Source organism: Camellia sinensis, chromosome 4 (assembly GCF_055761805.1).
Source record: "Camellia sinensis isolate YWXY chromosome 4, ASM5576180v1, whole genome shotgun sequence".
Taxonomy (NCBI): domain Eukaryota; kingdom Viridiplantae; phylum Streptophyta; class Magnoliopsida; order Ericales; family Theaceae; genus Camellia; species Camellia sinensis.
The window spans coordinates 58,672,644-58,695,154 of record NC_138964.1 but is presented as its reverse complement, the minus strand read 5'-3'; the positions used below and the strand labels follow the sequence as shown (position 1 = coordinate 58,695,154).

The 22,511-nt window shown below is 39.3% G+C and overlaps 1 protein-coding gene across 1 annotated transcript; it reads right to left on the bottom strand.

Annotated features, from left to right (window-relative positions):
• Positions 1 to 386: 386 nt before the first annotated feature.
• Positions 387 to 11,653, bottom strand: LOC145823785 (uncharacterized). The gene is made up of 4 exons (XM_082923308.1): positions 11,289 to 11,653; positions 4,969 to 5,197; positions 3,656 to 3,854; positions 387 to 1,162 (listed from the first exon to the last, which is right to left on the bottom strand). The coding sequence occupies exons 1-4, from the start codon at positions 11,651 to 11,653 to the stop codon at positions 387 to 389; spliced, it is 1,569 nt and encodes a 522-aa protein (XP_082779434.1).
• Between the last annotated feature and the right edge of the window lie 10,858 nt (positions 11,654 to 22,511).

Genomic DNA, 22,511 nt, shown 5'->3' with positions numbered 1-22,511 from the left:
CTTCTCCATATCCTCTGCTCTGACTTCTAACTGATGGTATCTAGATCTCAAGTCAATTTTAGAAAACATTTGTGCCCCCTGTAATTGGTCAAAAAAATATCAATCCGTGGTAAAGGATATTTATTGTTCACCGTTACCTTCTTAAGTTCTTGGTAATCAACACACAACTGAAGGGTCCCATCATTCTTCTTCACAAACAAAATAGGTGGGCCCCATAGTGATGTACTCGGTCGGATGAACCCTTTGTCAAGCAATTCTTGCATCTATATTTTAAATTCCTTCATTTCTACCTTAGACATTCGGTATGGAGCCTTAGAAATCGGTTGAGTACCAGGTACAATATCAATAACAAACTCAATCTCACGGTCTATCAAGTCCCCTAGCAATTATTTAGGAAATACATCCGAAAATTCACTAACAATCTGAATATTTTCAACACCTAGCTCAGTTGTCTTTCCATGCAAGATGCTACACAAATAACCCCTGCAATCTTTTTGAAGTAGTTTGCAAGCTTTCATAGTCGATATCAAATAGGGTGGAGGGACTACCCCATGTCTCACAAAAGTAAACTCATCTTGACCTGGTGGGCGGAACATAACTTGTTTAGATACACAATCGATGGTTGCATGATACTTAGCTAACCAATCCATTCCCAAACTTATATCAAAGTGTACCATATCAAGAGGCATCAAATTAGCACATAATGGAATATCTCCAAGTAAAAGCTCACATGCAGGATACATAGAAGCACATAACATATAGTCCCTAGATGGGAGAGACACGCACAACACATAATTCCAGGGTTCCATAGATCTTTTCAAATTAGGAGCAAATGTTTTTGAAACAAAGGAATAAGTGGAACCAGAATCAAGTAGCACATGAGCAAGTTGGCCATTGATGGAAAGCATACTTGAAGCCACTGTGTCTGAATTCTGGACATCACCCGGAGCAAGAGCAAAGACTCTCCCTTGCCTAACATTGTCGTTAGAAGTAGTAGGCCTTGCTGGGGTCTTTGTTGTAGGAGTAGAAGTGGCTGAACTAGCAGTTGGCCGATTCCCTTTCTGTTGCCCAAACATAGGACAATCTCTCACCAAATGCCCTATCTTCCCACAATTAAAGCAAGCTCCTGTTGCTTGATAGCTGTCACGACCCAAACCCGCCCCTATAGGTTTAGCGTCATAATCAGCCAACAATCCTTGGACTACCAAAGGCCTCTAAATAGATTAACACATAATGAGGGGCTGTGGAAGCAAATATATAAAACATACATAGTCCATAGAGCTGTGCAGACATACATGAGACAAAAATATTATACTTTATATACATAAAGGAAACGTCATATGAGCAACAGTCTTGCGCCACTTCACTATTGATAACCAAAATAGGACTTAGCCCAACGTACAAATGAAATAAAGAAAACTTAGATGGAATTCTGGATCACAAAACATTAACCATAAACAGGTTTCGGAACCTCCGCAGAAGGCACTGTGATTGGATGGAAAAAACTGTCTCCTAGGAAACAGCTTAGGCCTGGTCATATGACTGATCTCCTACCTACATAAATAATATGGTGAACTGGAGCCTAATGAATAATAACAGAGTAAAAGTTTTAATGAATGATGTCTATAACAGATTCAGAATTCAGATTCTTATTCAGAAGCAGATACATATTCATATTCATGTTTAAAGTTCATATATTTCACAAGATCATACATGGTATATCCATTAGCGTTACCAAATCTGATGACCCTTGAAGGGAGAGCCATAAAGGCATTCCGATGACCCATAAAGGGACGGCCATAAAGACATTCCGATGACTCATGTGCACAGACATTTCCGATGACCCATAAAAGGATGACCATAAAGGCATTCCGATGACCCATAAAGGGGCAGCCATAAAGGCATTCTGATGACCTATAAAGAGACGTATATCATATGATGCTAAGAATGCCATGAATACATTTTAGAAACTTGAACAATCATTCATTCATACAAAACATAGCATTTCAAAAAACTAATTATTTCATATCATCAGAAAATAATTAAAGTTAAACATAACTTTACAGAGTTATTACTCACAGATGGCTCCAATAGCAGAGTAGACGAATCAAACAAACCAAACGGCTAAGGCGTACGACCTACACAAACACATAGCAGATACACATATTGAAACACACACTTGGATAGTACTTAACTTATTTTGTTTTGTTCTCAGTGTGTTTCTAGCCATTATCATCATTATAATGTCTTAATTATGTCCTAGGAATGCCTAGGATGCAATGAGGATGCTAAAATGCACAACACTTAACAAAATTTTCAAAAGCAAGGCACCTCGCTCGAGCGTCACTTCCTACGCTCGAGCAAGCCCGTAGGTTTGCAAAAGTACTAGTTGCATGAATTTCCACTCGATGGACGCTTGACGGTCACTCGAGCAGAAGACTAAATAAATAGGGTCCTCGCTCGAGCGGTTTGCAAAATTTTCAAAACTTCTGGGAGCATGAATTTTACGCTCCAACCAACTTTTACTCACTCAAGCGAAAGTGCAAAACCAAGAGTGGTCGCTCGAGCGCAGAATCTGTCGTTCGAGTGGTGATGCAGATTCTGGAATTTCCAAATTAATGTTCAAGATGAAAACCTCAAGTGTAAAGCTTCAAAACGCATCTTTTGTGCCCAAAAACTCGAGAAATCATATCTAAGCTTGGAAAACATTGTGAATTCAAAATCATTTTGCAAAATCAAAACCCAAAAGCATGCCAATTGTGCAAAACCAAACTTGAAACTTCCAAAACATAACATGCATGAATTGTCATGAACTCCAACCTTCTAAAACATGACCAAATGATATAAAATGACATGAAACTTGATGAATTTCCAAAACGAAGGTGAAATATGGGCATGCATAAGAGAATTACTTGAAATCAACTACAAAATGCTATAGAATATACATGTATGTATGAATGTTCTTCCTTTCTCCCTTCTTAAGCTTAATTCATGCATTTACTTGCTCAATCTACTAGAATATAATTATTGGTCAACTTAATTACAAGTTAGAGGAGTGACTTCCTACCTTAGACTTTGAATTCACAAGTGTGGAGGCTTAATTCTTTCAAGGTTGAGCAATTCTTAATTTCCCTTCTAAATCTTCTTCAATCTCACTCTCAATTGTTGAAGTTCCTCTTTTAACTCTCACACTCCTTTCTCTCTCACGTTTGAGTCTAAAGATGAGGAAATGAGAGTGTAAAATAATGGTCTAAGTCGACAATTTGCGTTATATAGGCTTGATCAATGAGTCTCAATTAAGCTTGGCTTAAGCTAATCAAATTGGCATTAATTATCCTAATTAATTCACTCCGAATCAAATTTCAATTAAACCTACCATAAAATTCTAAAAATTCCAAATAACACATAAATTAAGTCAATTTCGTAATTAGATGCCAATAAGGCCTTCAATTCGCAGAACAAGATAGAAACACAAATATATATTTCTACGACAGACAGATATAGATGCAAATAACATGTAACACATGAAATTAACACAAAATTTCCTCCTAATTACTTATTAGGCATCCTTAATCATGGTTTAACAGTTGGTCACAAGTCGGGGTTGTTATAGTCTTCCCCCTTTAAAAAGTTTAGCACTTCAAACTTGAATTACCTTCGTTCTGGAAGAATATTAGATCTAAAGGGAACAAATCAGGGTATCTTCTCATCATATCCTCTTCTGTTTCCCATGTTGCAGATGTCCCTCCATGATTTTGCCAATCCACTTTCACCAATGGAATTTTTTTGTTCCTCAATCTTTTAATTTGGCGATTCACAATTTGAATTGGCCTCTTTTCATATGTATAGCCATCCTTCAAAAGCACATATGTTGGCTTAATAATATGTAACAGATCTCATAAGTAGTCTCGAAGCATGGATACGTGAAAAACATTATGCATATATTCCATGACAGCGGTAAGGCTACCCGATATGTCACCGGATTGATTTTCTCAAGGATTTCATATGGCCCAACATATCTCGATGCCAATTTGCCTTTCACTCCAAATTGCGTTTGCCTTTTCATAGGAGTTTAATAAACACATAATCCCCGACTTCATATTCTCGATCTTTTCTTCGGATATCCGCATAACTCTTTTGGCAGCTTTGTGCAGTTTTCAATCTCTGTTGAATCAATTTCACGTTTTTAGTTATTTCTTGCACAAGTTCTGGTCCCAACAAAGGTTTGTAACCTACCTCGGCCCAACAGATCAAAGAACAACATTTCCTACCATATAAAGCTTCATAAGGAGCCATACCGATACTCGAATGATAACTGTTATTATACACAAATTCAGCTAATGGTAAGTAGGTCTCTTAATTTCCTTGGAAATCTAACACACATATTCTGAGCATATCTTCCAAGGTTTGAATGGTTCATTCAAATTGGCCATTTGTTTGTGGGTGATAAGCACTGCTCAGCCTCAACTCAGTTCTCAAAGCTTGCTATAAACTCTGCTAGAATCTTGAAGTGAACTTAGGATCTCTGTCAGATACAATAGATACTAGCACACCGTGTAATCTCACAATCTCATCCACACACATGTTAGACAATTTATCTGCATTATAAAAAGTTTTGATAGGTAAAAAATGTACGGACTTAGTCAAACGATCAACAATTACCCAAATCGAGTCCATACCTTGAGAGGAGCGAGGCAGTCCAACAATGAAGTCCATCGTAATATGCTCCCATTTCCATTCCAATACTAGAAGCAGCTGAAGTAGTCGAGCGGGTCATTGATATTCAGCTTTAACTTGTTGGCAATACATACATCTGGCTACAAAATCGGCAATACTTTTCTTTATTCTAGGCCACCAGAAATTCTGTTTTAAGTCATGGTACATCTTTGTATTCCCCTGATGCATAGAAAATTTAGAGTTGCAAGCTTTAGTCATAATACGCTTTCTTAGTTTAGAACAATCCGGTACACAAAGTCTACCCTGAAATTTCAACACAACATTTGCAATCATAAAGCCTGGCCTCTGTTTCGAGTCAATATCATTCACAATCTTCTTCAAAAATTCATCATGCAATTGCTTTTCTTTAATTTCTTCAAGTATAGCAGCTTGTGCAGAAATGGCGGCTAAGACTCCACCTTGTTCATGCAACACAATTTCAATTCCATCTTTTTCCAAGTCACATAACAGTTCTTTCTGACTGGTGAGCAAACATGACAAATTCCCAATAGATTTTTAGCTCAAAGCATCTGCAACGGTATTGGCTTTCCCTGAATGATACAGAATTTGCAAGTCATAATCTTTGATTAATTCGAGTCATCTTCTCTTACTCATGTTCAGTTCTTTTTGAGTAAAGAAATATTTGAGGCTTTTGTGATCAGTATACACTTCACAAGTTACTCCATACAAATAATGGCGTTAGATTTTCAAAGCAGAAACCACAGCTGCGAGTTCAAGGTCATAGGTCGGATAATTCTGTTCATGTAATCAGAGTTGACGAGAAGTATAAGAAATCACTTTACCATTTTGCATTAACACACATCCCAGGCCTTTGTTCCATCAGTTCCATTGGACAATGTCAAAATAGGCGCAGTTACCAATCTAGTCTTCAGTTCTTTGAAGGTTGACTCTCGTTGATTAATCTAATCAAATGGTACCTTTCTTTATGTCAACTGTGTCAATGGCATGACAAGTTTGGAGAAGTCTCTTACAAATCTTCTATAATAGCCAGCAAGCCCCAGAAACCTTCTAACTTCAGATATATTTGTTGGTCTTGGCCAGTCTATAATAGCTTCAATCTTTTGTGGGTAAACTGATATGCCATATTTATTGATCACATGCCCCATAAAAGTCACACAATCGAGCCAGAATTCACATTTGGAGAATTTTGCATAAAGTTTCTTTTCTCTCATGTAACACAATTCTCAGATGATTTCCATGTTCTTCTCTACTTTTAAAAAAAAGTCAAAATGTCATCAATAAATACAATAACAAACTCATCAAGAATTTGTTTGAACACTCTATTCATTAAGCCCATGAATGTTGCAGGTGCATTAGTTACCCTAAACGGTATTACCAAAAACTCATAGTACCCATATCTAGTTCGGAAGGCGGTTTTCTCTATGCCTTCTGCTTTAACTTTCACTTGGTGGTATCCGGATCTAAGGTCAATTTTTGAAAAGACTTGGGCTCCTTGGAGTTGGTCAAACAAATCATCTATTCGAGGCAATGAGTATTTGTTCTTAATAGTTACTTTATTCAATTAACGGTAGTCAATATATAGCTTCAAAGACCCATCTTTCTTCTTGACAAATAGGACGGAAGCACCCCAAAGTGAAGTACTCGGTCAAATAAACTTCTTGTCTAATAATTCTTGAAGCTGGACTTTTAGTTCTTTTAATTCAAAGAATGACATCCTGTATAGGGTTTTGGAAATAGGTTGTGTTTCAAGTATTACATCAATGGTGAATTGAATTTCTCTATCTATCAGATCTTCAGGCAAATCATTAGGGAACACATCAGAAAATTCATTGACTACAGGAATGTTCTCAACGTTAGTGCTATCTGTGGGCTCGACCGATACACAACACAAATAACCCCGGCACCCCTTTCTCAACATTTTAGTAGCCTTCATAGAAGAAATCAAATATGGGGAGGAACTATACCATTCCCACTAAACATAAACTCAAACAAACCAGGTGGTCAAAATACAACAGATTTATTCACATAATCAATAGTAGCACAATATTTGGTCACCCAAAATACAATCAAAATGAGCAATGTCCAATGGCAGCAAATCAACATGTAATAACAAATCCCCAATCATGATTTCATATGCAGGATACACATAAGCACACATCATAGAACCCCTAGTAGGTGCAGATACAGATAACAAATAGTTCATGGGTTCTTAGTGGTCTAGTCAATTTTCGAGAAAAAACATGCGACACGAATGAATGTGTAGAACAAGAGTCTATCAACACATATGTGTTTTGAGCATAAATAGGAAGTATACTTGACACCACGGATTCAGTGTTTTGTATATCACCAGGCACAAGTGCGAATACTTGACCCTGCCTTAAGGTTTCGTTCCCAGTGTTAGCTCTCTTGTATTCATTCTTTATACAAAAGCGGATCCAGCTAAACTTGCTGCTGGACGGTTGGCATTTTTGAACCCGACAGGACAATCTCTCATCATGTGGCCAGTTTTACCACACCTGAAACAAGCACCCATTGCTTAATAACAAACGCCCTTGTGTTTCCTACCATATTTTGAGCAAGTCGAAGTAGATCCACTACTTTGGCTTGAGGTGCTGTAGGATCTCGTATTTTGTTTCTTTAGAAATGACCGACCCTTTTTGAAATTGAACCCAGATCTCTTACCTCTCCATTCAGTTGTTGGGGCTTTATTCTAACTCTTTGTGGCTAAGTTGGCTTTAGCCACGAGAGCTCAATCAAGTACATCCACATATGTGGGCAGCTTTAAGACACCTACCCAATCAAACACGTCTAGGTCTAACCCTCCTTCAAATTTTCAAGCTTTCTTACAGTCCGTATCCACTATGTGAGGAACAAATCGGGCTAATTCAGTGAATTTGGCCTCATACTCAGCTACAGACATTTTACCTTGCTTGAGTTCTTGGAATTCATAAACTTTTCGGTCCTAAAAGCACTGAGGGAAGTACTTGTCGTAGAAGATCTCGTTGAATTGAACCCATGTCATGTTCCCATTGTTATTTCGGATTAGCAATCACCATCTTCGGGCTTCATCTTTTAACGTATAGGTGGCCAAAAAACCCTTCTGAGTCTCGAAGCAGGGAAATACTTCAAATAATTTCTACATTTCAAGTAACAATGTTTCTGCCTTTAATGGTTCAATACCATCCAAGAAAGTTGGCGGTTTCATTTTCATGAACTTCTGAGTTAGGTTGATGATGTCGTTATTATTCGGATAAATTTGCACTGGCGGGGGCAGAGGGGGCAAAGGTTGTTGCTTCAATGATTCTGTTAAGGCTGCAAGAATTTGTTCAATACGACTCATGCGAGCCTCAGAGGATTCAACTGTACCATCACTTCTCATATTTTCCATTTGCTATAGGTAAACAGAGCACTAATAAACACAGACAAATAACTCTATTCACAGTGTTCTATTTTAGTTCATTTCTTTCAATTTGATATATTCATATTCATATTTAGTTCTCGCATTTACAGAAGTTAGCATACACTCACACATGCATATGAAATGCCTCTACTTTTCTAGGACATCCTATAGCTCATATGGACTTGTAGGTGTGATATAACTCGTGCTCTGATACCACTCTGTCACGACGCAAACCCGCCCCTATAGGTTTAGCGTCGTAATTGGCTAGCAATCCTTGGATTACCAAAGGCCTCTGAACAGATTAACACATAATAACGGGCTGCAGAAGCAAATATATAAAACATACATAGTCCATAGAGCTGTGGAGACATACATGAGACAAAAATATTAAACTTTATATACATAAAGGTGATGTCATATGAGCAACAGTCTTGTGTCACTTCACTACAGATAACCAAAATGGAACTTAGCCCAACGTACAAATGAAACAAAAGAAAACTTAAACGAAATTCTGGACCACAAAACATTGACCATAAGCAGGTTTCAGAACCTCCGCGGGAGGTACTATGGTTGGCTGGACAAAACTGACTCCTAGGCAACAACTTAGGCCTGGTCACGCGATTGATCACCTACATACATAAATAATACGGTGAGTTGGAGCCCAATGAATAATAACAAAGTGAAGGTTTTAATGAATGATGTCTATAACAGATTCATAATTCATAATTCAGATTCTTATTCAGAAGCTGATACATATTCATATTCAGGTTCAAAGTTCATATATTTCACACGATCATACGTGGTACATCCATTAGCGTTAACAAATCTGATGACCCTTGAAGGGACAACCATAAAGGCTTTCCAATGACCCATAAAGGGATGGCCATAAAGGCATGTCGATGACTCATAAAGGGACGCATATCATATGATGCTAAGGATATCACGAATACATTTTAGAAACTTGGACAATTATTCATTCATACAAAGCATAGCATTTAAGAAAAATGATTATTTCATATCATCAGAAAATAATTAAAGTTAAACATAACTTTACAGAGTTATTACTCACAGATGGCTCCAATAGCAGAGTAAAAGAATCAAACAAACCAAATGACTAAGGCGTGTGATCTACACAAGCACATAGCAGATACACATATTGAAACACACACTCAAATAGTAGTTAACTTATTTTGTTTCGTTCTCAATGTGTTTCTAGCCTATATCCTCATTATAATGTCTTTATCATGTCCTAGGAATGCCTAGGATGCAATGAGGATGCCAAAATACACTTTGAAAAACTTAGCAAAATTTTCAAAAACAGGGCACCTCACCTGAGCGTCACTTCCTATGCTCGAGTGAGCCCTTAGGTCTGCAAAAGTACTGGTTGCATGAATTTTCCGCTCGATGGATGCTTAAGAGTCGCTCAAGCAGGAGACTAAATAAATAGGGTCCTCGCTCGAGCGCAATTCTTGTCGCTCGAGCGGTCTACAAAATTTGCAAAATTTCTGGGAGTATGAATTTTACGCTCGAGCCAACTTTTGCTCGCTTAAGCAGAAGTACAAAACCAAGAGTGATTGCTTGAGCACAGAATCTGTCGCGCAAGTGGTGATGCAGATTCTAGAATTTCAAAATTGATGTTCAAGACGTAAACCTCAAGTGTAAAGCTTTAAAACGCATCTTTTGGGCCCAAAAACTCGAGAAATCATTTCTAAGCTTGGAAAACATTGTGAATTCAAAATCATTTCGCAAAATCAAAACCCAAAAGCATGCCAATTGTGCAAAACCAAACTAGAAACTTCCAAAACATAACATGCATGAATTGTCATGAACTCCAACCTTCTAAAACATGACCAAATGATATAAAATGATATGAAACTTGATGAATTTCCAAAACCAAGGTGAAATATGGACATGCATGAGAGAATTACTTGAAGTCAACTACAAAATGCTATAGAATGTACATGCATGTATGAATGTTCTTCTTTTCTCCCTTCTTAAGCTTAATTCATGCATTTACTCGCTTAATCTACAAGAATATAATTATTGGTCAACTCAATTACAAGTTAGATGAGTGATTTCCTACCTTAGACTTTGAATTCACAAGTGTGGAGGCTTAATTCTTCCAAGGTTGAGAAATTTTTAATTTCCCTTCTAAATCTCCTTCAATCTCACTCTCAATTGTTGAAGTTCCTCTTTTAACTCTCACACTCCCTTCTCTCTCACGTTTGAGTCAAAAGATGAGGAAATGAGAGTGTAAAATAATGGTCTAAGTCAACAATTTGCCTCATATAGGCTTGATCAATGAGTCTAAATTAAACTTGGCTTAAACTAATCAAATTGGCATTAATTATCCTAATTAATTCGTTTTGAATCAAATTTCAATTAAACCTACCATAAAATTCTAAAAATTTCAAATAACACATAAATCAAGTTGATTTCGTAATCAGATGCCGATAAGGCCTTCAATTTGCGGAACAAGAAAGAAACACAAACATATATTTCTACGATAGAAAGATATAGATGCAAATAACGTGTAACACATGCAATTAACACAAAATTTCCTCCTAATTACTTATTAGGCATTCATAATCATGATTGAACAGTTGATCACAGGTCGGGGATGTTACAATAGCAAACCCCTCGGTGCTTTGAACAGTTGATCACAGGTCGGGGATGTTACAATAGCAAACCCCTCGGTGCTTCTTTCCACACTCTAGGCAAGTTTGTGCCGAATCACGGGTAAAACCCGAAGTGTTAGAACTTCCCAAATTTTGCTTCTTATTTTGTGAGGACGCCGATCCTTTGTGCATATTAGAACCCTACCTTTTGCCCTTCCAATCCGAGTACCAATTGCGGTTGGCGTGGTTACCTCCCGCTATGATGGCCCTATCTAATACATCCACGTATTTTCTACACCTTCAACACATTAATCTTCTCAAGAATGGAGTCACGGAGACCTCCCTCAAATTTCCTTGCCTTTTTGTAGTCCATATCGATCATATGCGGTGTGAAATGGGATAACGCGGTAAACTATGCTTCATACTCTACTACGATTTTGTTCCCTTGCTTCAAGTTTTCAAACTCCAACACCTTCCTGTCTTGGATACTTTGTGGAAAGTACTTCTCATAGAAGATCTCCAAAAATTGAGCCCAATTCATCCCTTGATGTTCTTCTCGGATAAGTATCTACCAACGGCTTGTCTTATCATCTTGGGTAAAAACAACAAACAAGACTTTCTGTGCTTCTGTGCATGGAAAGACTTTAAACAATTTCTCGATACCAAGCACCCATGCCTCTGCCTTTAGTGGATCAATTCCTCCTTTGAACAATGGCGGTTTCATCTTTTTAAATTCCTTTGTGAGGGCAATAGTTCGGTCATCAGCTTGGTGGTCTTGCACTATAGGTGGTGGCACAAGCATTGGTGGCGGTGGCGGTTGTTGTTGTTGTTGTTGTCGTCGTCTAAAGGCCTCTACCATGTCCATGACCATTGTCTCCATTCTATCAAGTCGTGCGGAGGTTGAATCCTCCCCATCTTCTGCCCTTGTTCTCCCCATGATTTAGAGGAACATACATTATAACTTTCACAAATAATATACACATAAGTCACATTTACAAATGCACATTTTCATGTCATACCTGATTATGAATGCATTATGGATGCAACTTAAACCTTTTCTAGACTTCTTATTGCTCACATGGACTCATATGTGAGATATTAACTCGTGCTCTGATACCACTCTGTCATGACCCGAACCTGCCCCTAAAAGATTGGGTCATGATCGGCTAGTAATCACTTGATTACCTTCGAACTCAAACAAACATACAGAGTAATTATAGTAATATGGGGCCAAAAAAGGAAGTATAAAACAAAAAAATGAGTCCATCGAGCTATGCCAATATGAGCAAAAGGTAACACAATCACATTATTTACATGCCCATGCAAAAGAATACAAGTATCAAAGGAAATTTGTACATATCGTTTACAAACCCAAGACCATAATAGTAAAAACAAAATAAAGTTAAGGTATGATGTGAGTGAAATACAAAACTCCATCTTGGAGGTATGACTCGATTTAGGTCTCAAAAAATAGCTCCTGAAGCTGACTCTAAGGGTGTGCTCCATGATGCAGATCAATACATAATATTGGGTGAGCGAAGCTCAATGAGTAATAACACAGTAAAGCAATGTAAATAGATAATCATATAAACAAAACGGCCTCGGGCCCAATCATATATCAAAATGGCCTCGGGCCCAATGTATATCAAAACGGCCTCGGACTCAACATTTATCAAAACAGCCTTGGGCCCAACATATTTCAAAATGGCCTCAGGCCCAACATATTTCAAAATGGCCTCAAGCCCAACATATATCAAAACGGCCTCAAGCCCAACATATATCAAAACGGCCTCAGGCCACAATGCGCATGTCATACAATGTTAATGAAGTTTCCCATTTCAATCAAATCACAGTGTCAACACCAATCACCATTCATGGTTCGAGGTACACAATAAAGAACATATATGTATGTTATATTACTCACAATGTGATTGATCTTGTGGTGTTTCCTCCGGCACACGACCTACACCAAACATATCACACACATATTCGATAAATAATTCGTTCATTATATACACTTTTCTTTTAGCTATTCATAACCCTTTTCAGTGGTTTCTAATCATTATTTCACTCCCAAAAGGGTTTAAATAAGGTTGGTACCGCGTTCTGGAGGTCGGGAGTATCAACAGGAAAAAAAAAAACAGATTTTCCCCTCTGCTTGGCCGTACATGCGGCCGGTCCAACTGCTCAAGCCAAAATTCTAGCTGCTTGAGCGCACAGAACCACCTATTTTTGGTTCAAGGCATGGGCTGCTCGTGCGGAGCCCATGGCCTCACGAGCGGTTTGGGCACACCCAAATAGTTCGAAAATGGCACAAAGATGAAACTCTCCCACCTCATTTCCAAGCCCAAATTCATGTAAAAACAACTCAAAATCATGATATACAAACATGATTCAAGGATAATTCCACATTAAACCTATCAATCTTGCTCCTATTTTAGATTCATGGTTTCATTTCTTTCTTATATTCATACATTACATAAACAAGTTCAAAATACATAATCCATGAATTATCTTCCAACAAATCTTGTTTCCATGATTCATCTAGGGTTTATTCTTTGGACCAATCACAAGAATGGACTCAAATCAAGTAATGATGAAGAGATTAGGGTCCAATTTCATGCATTAAGTTCTAGTCATTACATAACTCAAAACCCTAGCTCAAAACTCCCAATTTCTTCTTGATTCCATGACAAGGATGAATTAGAGACAAAGATTATAAGTAAATTTCCATACTTTAGCTCAAATCTATAGTTTGCCCCTTGATTCTCTTCAAATCCCTAGCTTTCTTCTTCCACTCTCTCTAACTCACTCTCAAGCAACAATGAAGAACATAAGAGGACCAATACATATATGACTGAACTCTAAAATTTCAATTTAATCATTACGAATCGTAATTTTTCAAAATTTCACCGTAAGCTCGATAAATCATGCTAATCACAGATATGAAGTCAGTTTTTGTTTATCGCACCTTTAAGGCTTTCAATTTCAGTTCAAAGTTGGAATTGCAATAGATATGCCTACATTCAACAGATATTATTCCAAATTCACATAATTCACATATTCAAACTTGCAAATTCATAAAAACACATTATCACATGTATAAGTAAGTAGAGTACGTGTTGGGTTATCACAGAACTGTTTAGCACGCACAGGGTACCCCTGAGTAATGTTACAATAAGATACACAACCTTTGAGGATCAAATTTGTGATTGATTTTTATATAAGAATCTTTTTAATTCAGAATGACCTGAAATGTAAGATTCTTTAAACATTGCAAAAAGAGAACAAAAATGACTTGAAATATGAAATTTTTTAAACAATCCAAAAGGATTTAAAATTTTTCAAACATTTCAAAAAGAGTACGAAAACTCCTTAGTAAGTTTTAGATAGTATAATTTCAAACTATAACACTCCAATTTAACACTTAAACGTAGCACTCTAATGTAATACACAAAAAAAACTCATAAAGGTACTTTTTTCCAAATGTAACACTCCAATGTAACACTTCAATAAAAAATGTAGGATTCTTCACGTCATTTCAAAAGAAGTACAAAAATTTCTTAGTAAGCTTTTGACAAATGTATAATTTCAAACTGTGAGTATTATTGTAACGACCCTCACCTTACTCTTGTCATACTTGCATACATTCATGCGTGATCTTGCCTTGTTATGTTAATTTGAAGGTTTTGCCTTGCCATGTTTTGTTTAAGTATTGCTTGCGTGATTTTGTTCCTTGTTCGGTGTGTGTGCGGCCGAGGTCACCTTGAGCTTAGTTCGCCTTTGAACCCTTGTACTTAGAACTATTTTGAGACCTTGGTCGACCCCATCTTCACCTCGGGCATTATTGCCGAGATGTTTTGCACTTGATGATCCTTGTCCGCAGGCAGGTATGGCCTAGGCCGAGATGTGGCACACCCCGGCCAAGGTGTGGCACAGCTTAGTCAAGTGTCGTCCTCCCTAGCCGATGTTTTGTTATCCTGTTACCGGATCCTTGTTTGAGCCGATGTCATTATTTGCCGATGTGTCCTACCCAGCTTGCTGCATACGCTTTGTCAGAGACTTGTCTTATCAATCAATCACCTTTTTGAGTTGAACCAACCCGTTAGCGCCACGTGTCCGAGCTGATTGTTAAGACAGCCGGCAGATCTAGAAAACAAATCATTTTGTCTCAAATCTTTGCCTTTAGAGAGAGAAGCTCTAGAGAGAAGGAGGAGAAGTTCTTGAGTGAGAATAGATCTTCCAAGCTTGATCTTCGTGGTTTGAGCCGTTAGACTCGAGCTTTGGGGACCTTGATCCTTGCTTTGAGTCTACACTTGAAGAACTAGGTGAGTGGTATTATTGATAAAGCTATGTTATACTTGTTTTGATAAATCTTGCTTTGCTTTGTTTTGACGAAAGTATTTGTTAAGCATGAATGAATAGCTCTATTTTGATGTATCAAGTATAAGCTTCGTTTGATGTTAACCTTGAAAAGTCCCTTGTGCTGGAGGACTCTAAACTTTCGCAGCACTAAGCATAAAAGGATACGGTCCTTGTTAAATCGGGCTACGGGCCTAAGTAACACCAGTTTTGCTATGTTAAATCGGGCTACGGGCCTAAGTAACACAAGTCCCTTGTGCTGGAGGACTATAAACTTTCGCGGTACCTTTGACTAAACGATTACGAATCGTACAGCCCTTGTTTTGATGAGCTTGATGTGTTTCGCCGATGTTGTAATACTTGATTGATGAATACGGTTCATCCCTTGCTTCGCCGATGTTGTAATACTTGATTGATGAATACGGTTCATCCCTTGCTTCGCCGATGTCAGTAAGCATCCCTTGTGACTTGTGATATTTGATTGATGAATACGGTTCATCCCTTGTCTTGATAAAGTTTGATGCGTTTGTTTTGAAAGACTCCGGCTATATTCATGCAAAACCTTTATTTCTAGTACCATTCACTGAGCATCCAAGCTCACCCTCTCTATATATATGTAGGTGATGAGCAGGACGTCGGTGACGCCTAGACTGTTTTGAAAGCTTGTTTTGAATCCGCGCTTATGTCGGCTTTGTTTTTGTATTTACGTCGGCGATGCCTTTTATTTCATGTTAACGAACCTTGAAAATCATGCTTCTTGGCTTGTATTTGCTGTATTTTGTATATGTCGGCTCAAGAAGCCTTTTGATCAAGATGTAATACGTATTTTACTTTGTTGTATTTGAGCTATAAGGATGTATGCCATTACATTGGATCCATGCACTGCTCTTATGGACTACTTGTATTTGATTTACTGCTTCCGCATTTGTGAGCCCCCTATATCCATACTCTGATTATGTTAAGTTTTTGAAAGTTGGCCTTCGGTAATTACGGATTACTGGCCATCACGGCACCAAACTACTAGGGGCGGTTTGGGGTCGTGACAGAATGGTATCAGAGCACAAGTTCCTCGGTATACGTTATTCACACACCTTGAGTCCTAAAGAGCATAGGATTTCCCTTAGAAAGATGTTAGGGTTGCATCATGGTGTTTGTTATTTGAATGAGGTCTGCATTGTATTGATACGCTTACTCGTTGCTTGCCTACGTGGTTATTTGCTTATTTGTTTTAAAGTCATATTTTGCACGCTCATAGCATCATGAGGAGAGGTAGACCTCCACTTGGCCGGGATCAGCCCGAAGACAGAATGGATAGACTAGAAAGATTAGTTGAGGGTTTGGCCCGCGAGTTAAGGCAAACAAGACAGCAGTTCGCCAGTGCCACATCGACTCAGGCCGAGCAGACCAACGGCCGAAATGTAGTTCCGCCTCCACCTCCCCCAGTGCCGCAAGTTCCCCTGCAACCAGCCTTATACGGGGATGGCACGATAGCTTTGATCAGGGAGTTCAAGAAAATGAAACCACCGAGATTCTCTGGGGGTATAGAGCCGATGAAGGTTGAGGCATGGGTTTTAGAAATGGAGAAGTTGTTCGAGATCTTCCCTAGCACCAACGCTCAGAAAGTAACGTTGGCAGCATTCACATTAGATGATAACGCTCGCAGGTGGCGGATGATGGTTAGAGGGAGCAATCCAGATCTGACCTGGACTCGATTCTTAGAGTTGTTCTACAAGAAACATTTTTCCCTAAGTGTTCGAAACCGCAAGGCTACCGAATTTCATACTCTGACCCAAGGCAACCGAACAGTGGCGGATTACGACTGCACTTTTACTGAATTGGTGAGGTTTGTACCTCACATGGCTAACGATGAATATATGAAGGCCAGGAAGTTCGAGTGTGGGCTTCGTGGACCGATTCAAGACCGGGTTAATTTGCTCGATATGCCGACTTATGCCGAAGTATTGGACAAAGCCATTCAGGCCGAAGCTAATTTGAATCGATACCAGAGCTCGGGAGAGAACCACCGAAAGAGACAGAACTATGACAATCGCCGAGGACAGTTGGGCACCAAGAAGAGAACGAACATGGGCAGTACTAGTAACCTAAGACAGGAAGGGAGTGCTAAACCGATGTGTTCAGATTGTGGGAAGCAGCATTTCGGGATCTGTCGACGGACATCTGGAGCTTGTTATGAATATGGCGAGATGGGCCATTATGTGAGAGATTTCCCCAAGACGAAGGCTGATAACAACAAGAAAAGTGAAGATACCTCGAACTCCGCTCAGAAGGGAAATGCTGGGAAAGGACAGATGAGACAGGGCAGAGTATTTGCGTTAGTGCCAGGAGACACTCAGAATGCTGAGACAGTGGTGTCAGGTATGTTACTAATTTGCTCCCAAGATGCCTACGTGTTGATTGATTCGGGTTCTACTCATTCGTTTATATCTACTAAGTTTGCCGAGAAAATTGATAGAGAACTAGAGCCCCTTGATTATGTGTTGTCTGTATCTACTCCATCTGGGAGATCTATGATTGTTGCATCCATTTACAGAGAATGTGTTGTTGTGATTGAGAATGTTGAACTGTTAGTAGATTTAATGCCTCTGGACATGATTCATTTTGATGTTATACTGGGAATGGATTGGTTAGTCGCAAATCATGCATCTATTAATTGTGTTTCGAAAAGTGTCATACTGAGACCCCCAAACCTAGTTGAGGTTATTTTCCAGGGTAAAGGGATAGTGCCCCCACCTTACTTGATTTCGTCCGTTAAGGCTCATAAGTTAATTCGGAAGGGGTGCCGAGGTTACCTATGTAGTATACTGAGTAATCAGGACGGGAATGTTAATTTAGCCAACATCTCAGTTGTTAATGAATTCCCCGACGTCTTTCCAGACGAATTGCCTGGCCACCTAACCGATAGAGAGATAGAATTTACTGTCGACATCATGTCGGGAACACAGCCGATCTCCAAAACACCTTATAGGATGGCCCTAGCTGAACTTAGAGAATTAAAACTGCAATTACAAGAACTATTGGATAAGGGATTCATTAGGCCGAGCACTTCACCATGGGGAGCACCTGTTTTATTTGTTAAGAAAAAGGATGGCACACTCCGTCTTTGCATCGATTACAGAGAACTTAATAAGGTCACTATCAAGAACAAGTACCCATTACCTAGAATTGATGATTTGCTTGACCAATTACAAGGAGCACGAGTCTTTTCTAAGATCGACCTTAGGTCTGGTTACCACCAGCTCAAAGTTAAAGCCGAAGATGTTGAGAAGACTGCTTTTCGAACAAGATATGGCCACTACGAGTTTTTAGTAATGCCTTTTGGAGTGACCAATGCCCCTGCTGCATTTATGGATTTGATGAACAGAGTCTTCAAACCGTATTTAGATGAGTTTGTAGTTGTTTTCATTGATGATATATTGATCTATTCCACGAGTAAAACTGAACATGAAAATCATTTGAGACTCGCCTTACAGATTTTGAGGGACCGAAAATTGTATGCTAAGTTTAACAAGTGTGAGTTTTGGCTTTCTACTATCTCATTCTTGGGTCATGTGATTAGTGAAGAGGGTATCTCAGTTGATCCTAGCAAAATTGAAGCTGTAGTAAATTGGCCAAGGCCGACTAATGTATCCGAGATTCGTAGTTTTCTGGGTTTGGCAGGTTATTACAGAAAGTTTGTGAAAGATTTCTCAAGGATTGCAATTCCATTGACGCAATTGACTAAGAAGGGAACACTGTATGAATGGACTAAAGATCGGGAATCAGCTTTCCAGGAACTGAAGACGAGGCTAGTTACAGCACCAGTGCTCGTACTTCCATCAGGTAATGAAGAGTTTCATATCTATAGTGATGCATCGAATAAGGGTTTGGGTTGTGTATTAATGCAAAAGGGTAAGGTTATAGCATATGCATCTCGTCAGTTGAAACCCCATGAGAAGAACTATCCTACCCATGACTTAGAATTAGCGGCCGTGGTATTTGCTTTGAAGATTTGGCGTCACTATTTGTACGGAGCTTCTTGTTAGATTTTTACAGATCATAAGAGTTTAAAATACCTGTTCACTCAGAAAGAATTGAATTTGAGACAGAGAAGGTGGCTTGAGTTGTTAAAAGACTATGATATGCAAATTCAATATCACCCAGGTAAAGCTAACAGTGTAGCCGACGCTCTGAGCAGAAAGTCAGATGGAAATTTGGCGTGTTTGACCATGATAACAGTGGAGCCGACTATTGTTAATGAGGTAAAGACCAGACAGATGGAGGATGACTTCTTCAAGAAAATAGCCGAGGAGATTGTCACAAAGCCGAGATCAGGGTATACTATCGAAGAGCAAGTACTCAAGTTTGAGGGAAGGTTATATGTGGCCGACATCCCAGAGTTGAAAAGGAAAATTTTGCAGGAAGCTCATGGTTCTAAGTTTGCTGTTCATCCAGGGAACACCAAAATGTATCAAGATGTGAAGCAGACCTTCTGGTGGCCAAATATGAAAAGAGAGATAGCCGAATTCGTGTCCCAGTGTTTACATTGTCAACAAGTGAAAGCAGAACATCAAAGACCGACGGGACTTCTTCAACCTTTGCCGATCCCTGAGTGGAAATGGGAACGCATCTCCATGGATTTCGTGACTGGTCTACCGAAGACACCGAAAGGTATGGATTCAGTTTGGGTCGTTGTGGATAGATTAACTAAGTCAGCACACTTTTTACCTGTTAAGACTACCTTCAACGCCAATCAACTTGCCTTGTTATATGTGAACGAGATCATCAGACTTCATGGAGTGCCGATGTCAATTGTGTCGGACCGAGATCCTAAGTTTGTTTCCAGATTTTGGCAGAGTCTGCAGAGGGCTTTCGGAGCCGAATTGAGATTTAGTACAGCTTTTCATCCCCAAACGGATGGGCAGACAGAGAGGACAATTCAGACACTTGAAGATATGCTTAGACTTTGTGTATTGGACTTCCTAGGGAGTTGGGGAACACATTTGCCCTTAGTGGAATTTGCTTACAATAACAGTTATCAAGCTAGCATTGGCATGGCGCCTTATGAGGCCTTGTACGGAAGAAAGTGTAGATCGCTGATATGTTGGACCGAAGTTGGAGACAGAGCTCTGTTTGGTCCCGAATTGATTCAAGTGACAACAGAGAAGGTTAAACTTATCCAACAAAGGATTAAAACTGCTCAGAGCCGACAAAAGAGCTACGCCGACCAGAGAAGGAATGACTTAGAATTCGAAGTTGGGGATCATGTATTCCTGAAAGTTTCACCAATGAAAGGAGTTTCAAGATTTGGAAAGAAAGGTAAATTAGCACCACGGTATATTGGACCGTTTGAAATTCTTGAGAGAATTAACCCCGTTGCCTACAGACTTGCTTTACCACCAGATTTGAGCCAAGTCCACAATGTGTTTCATGTTTCGATGTTGAGGAAGTACATCCGAGATCCACTACATGCAATTGATCATTCCGAGATCATGGTTAATGAGGATTTGGGCTACGCGGAGAAACCAATAAGGATTATTGACAAACAAGTGAGGCAGTTGAGAAACAAATCGATACCGATGGTAAAGGTCGAATGGAAGGAACATTATGGCACAGAAGCCACGTGGGAAAAGGAAGAGGATGTGAGAATCCGTTACCCGGAGTTGTTCATAGAGCAAGGTAATCTAAGTTTGGGGATCAAACTTCTTTAAGGGGGGTAGGATGTAACGACCCTCACCTTACTCTTGTCATACTTGCATACATTCATGCGTGATCTTGCCTTGTTATGTTAATTTGAAGGTTTTGCCTTGCCATGTTTTGTTTAAGTATTGCTTGCGTGATTTTGTTCCTTGTTCGGTGTGTGTGCGGCCGAGGTCACCTTGAGCTTAGTTCGCCTTTGAACCCTTGTACTTAGAACTATTTTGAGACCTTGGTCGACCCCATCTTCACCTCGGGCATTATTGCCGAGATGTTTTGCACTTGATGATCCTTGTCCGCAGGCAGGTATGGCCTAGGCCGAGATGTGGCACACCCCGGCCAAGGTGTGGCACAGCTTAGTCAAGTGTCGTCCTCCCTAGCCGATGTTTTGTTATCCTGTTACCGGATCCTTGTTTGAGCCGATATCATTATTTGCCGATGTGTCCTACCCAGCTTGCTGCATACGCTTTGTCAGAGACTTGTCTTATCAATCAATCACCTTTTTGAGTTGAACCAACCCGTTAGCGCCACGTGTCCGAGCTGATTGTTAAGACAACCGGCAGATCTAGAAAACAAATCATTTTGTCTCAAATCTTTGCCTTTAGAGAAAGAAGCTCTAGAGAGAAGGAGGAGAAGTTCTTGAGTGAGAATAGATCTTCCAAGCTTGATCTTCATGGTTTGAGCCGTTAGACTCGAGCTTTGGGGACCTTGATCCTTGCTTTGAGTCTACACTTGAAGAACTAGGTGAGTGGTATTATTGATAAAGCTATGTTATACTTGTTTTGATAAATCTTGCTTGCTTTGTTTTGACGAAAGAATTTGTTAAGCATGAATGAATAGCTCTATTTTGATGTATCAAGTATAAGCTTCGTTTGATGTTAACCTTGAAAAGTCCCTTGTGCTGGAGGACTCTAAACTTTCGCAGCACTAAGCATAAAAGGATACGGTCCTTGTTAAATCGGGCTACGGGCCTAAGTAACACCAGTTTTGCTATGTTAAATCGGGCTACGGGCCTAAGTAACACAAGTCCCTTGTGTTGGAGGACTATAAACTTTCGCGGTACCTTTGACTAAACGATTACGGATCGTACAACCCTTGTTTTGATGAGCTTGATGTGTTTCGCCGATGTTGTAATACTTGATTGATGAATACGGTTCATCCCTTGCTTCGCCGATGTTGTAATACTTGATTGATGAATACGGTTCATCCCTTGCTTCGCCGATGTCAGTAAGCATCCCTTGTGACTTGTGATATTTGATTGATGAATACGGTTCATCCCTTGTCTTGATAAAGTTTGATGCGTTTGTTTTGAAAGACTCCGGCTATATTCATGCAAAACCTTTATTTCTAGTACCATTCACTGAGCATCCAAGCTCACCCTCTCTATATATATGTAGGTGATGAGCAGGACGTCGGTGACGCCTAGACTGTTTTGAAAGCTTGTTTTGAATCCGCGCTTATGTCGGCTTTGTTTTTGTATTTACGTCGGCGATGCCTTTTATTTCATGTTAACGAACCTTGAAAATCATGCTTCTTGGCTTGTATTTGCTGTATTTTGTATATGTCGGCTCAAGAAGCCTTTTGATCAAGATGTAATACGTATTTTACTTTGTTGTATTCGAGCTATAAGGATGTATGCCATTACATTGGATCCATGCACTGCTCTTATGGACTACTTGTATTTGATTTACTGCTTCCGCATTTGTGAGCCCCCTATATCCATACTCTGATTATGTTAA

Bases quoted from the DNA above. Each gene is read 5' to 3' on its own strand.
- LOC145823785 (XM_082923308.1), bottom strand. From the start codon at position 11,653: ATGGGGAGAACAAGGGCAGAAGATGGGGAGGATTCAACCTCCGCACGA. The intron at 5,198-11,288 runs GTAGATACTTAT...TTTGCTCACCAG, and splicing joins GATGATAAGACAAGCCGTTG to TCAGAAAGAACTGTTATGTG. The intron at 1,163-3,655 runs GTAATTCAAGTT...CTAAACCTATAG, and splicing joins AATATTCTTCCAGAACGAAG to GGGCGGGTTTGGGTCGTGAC.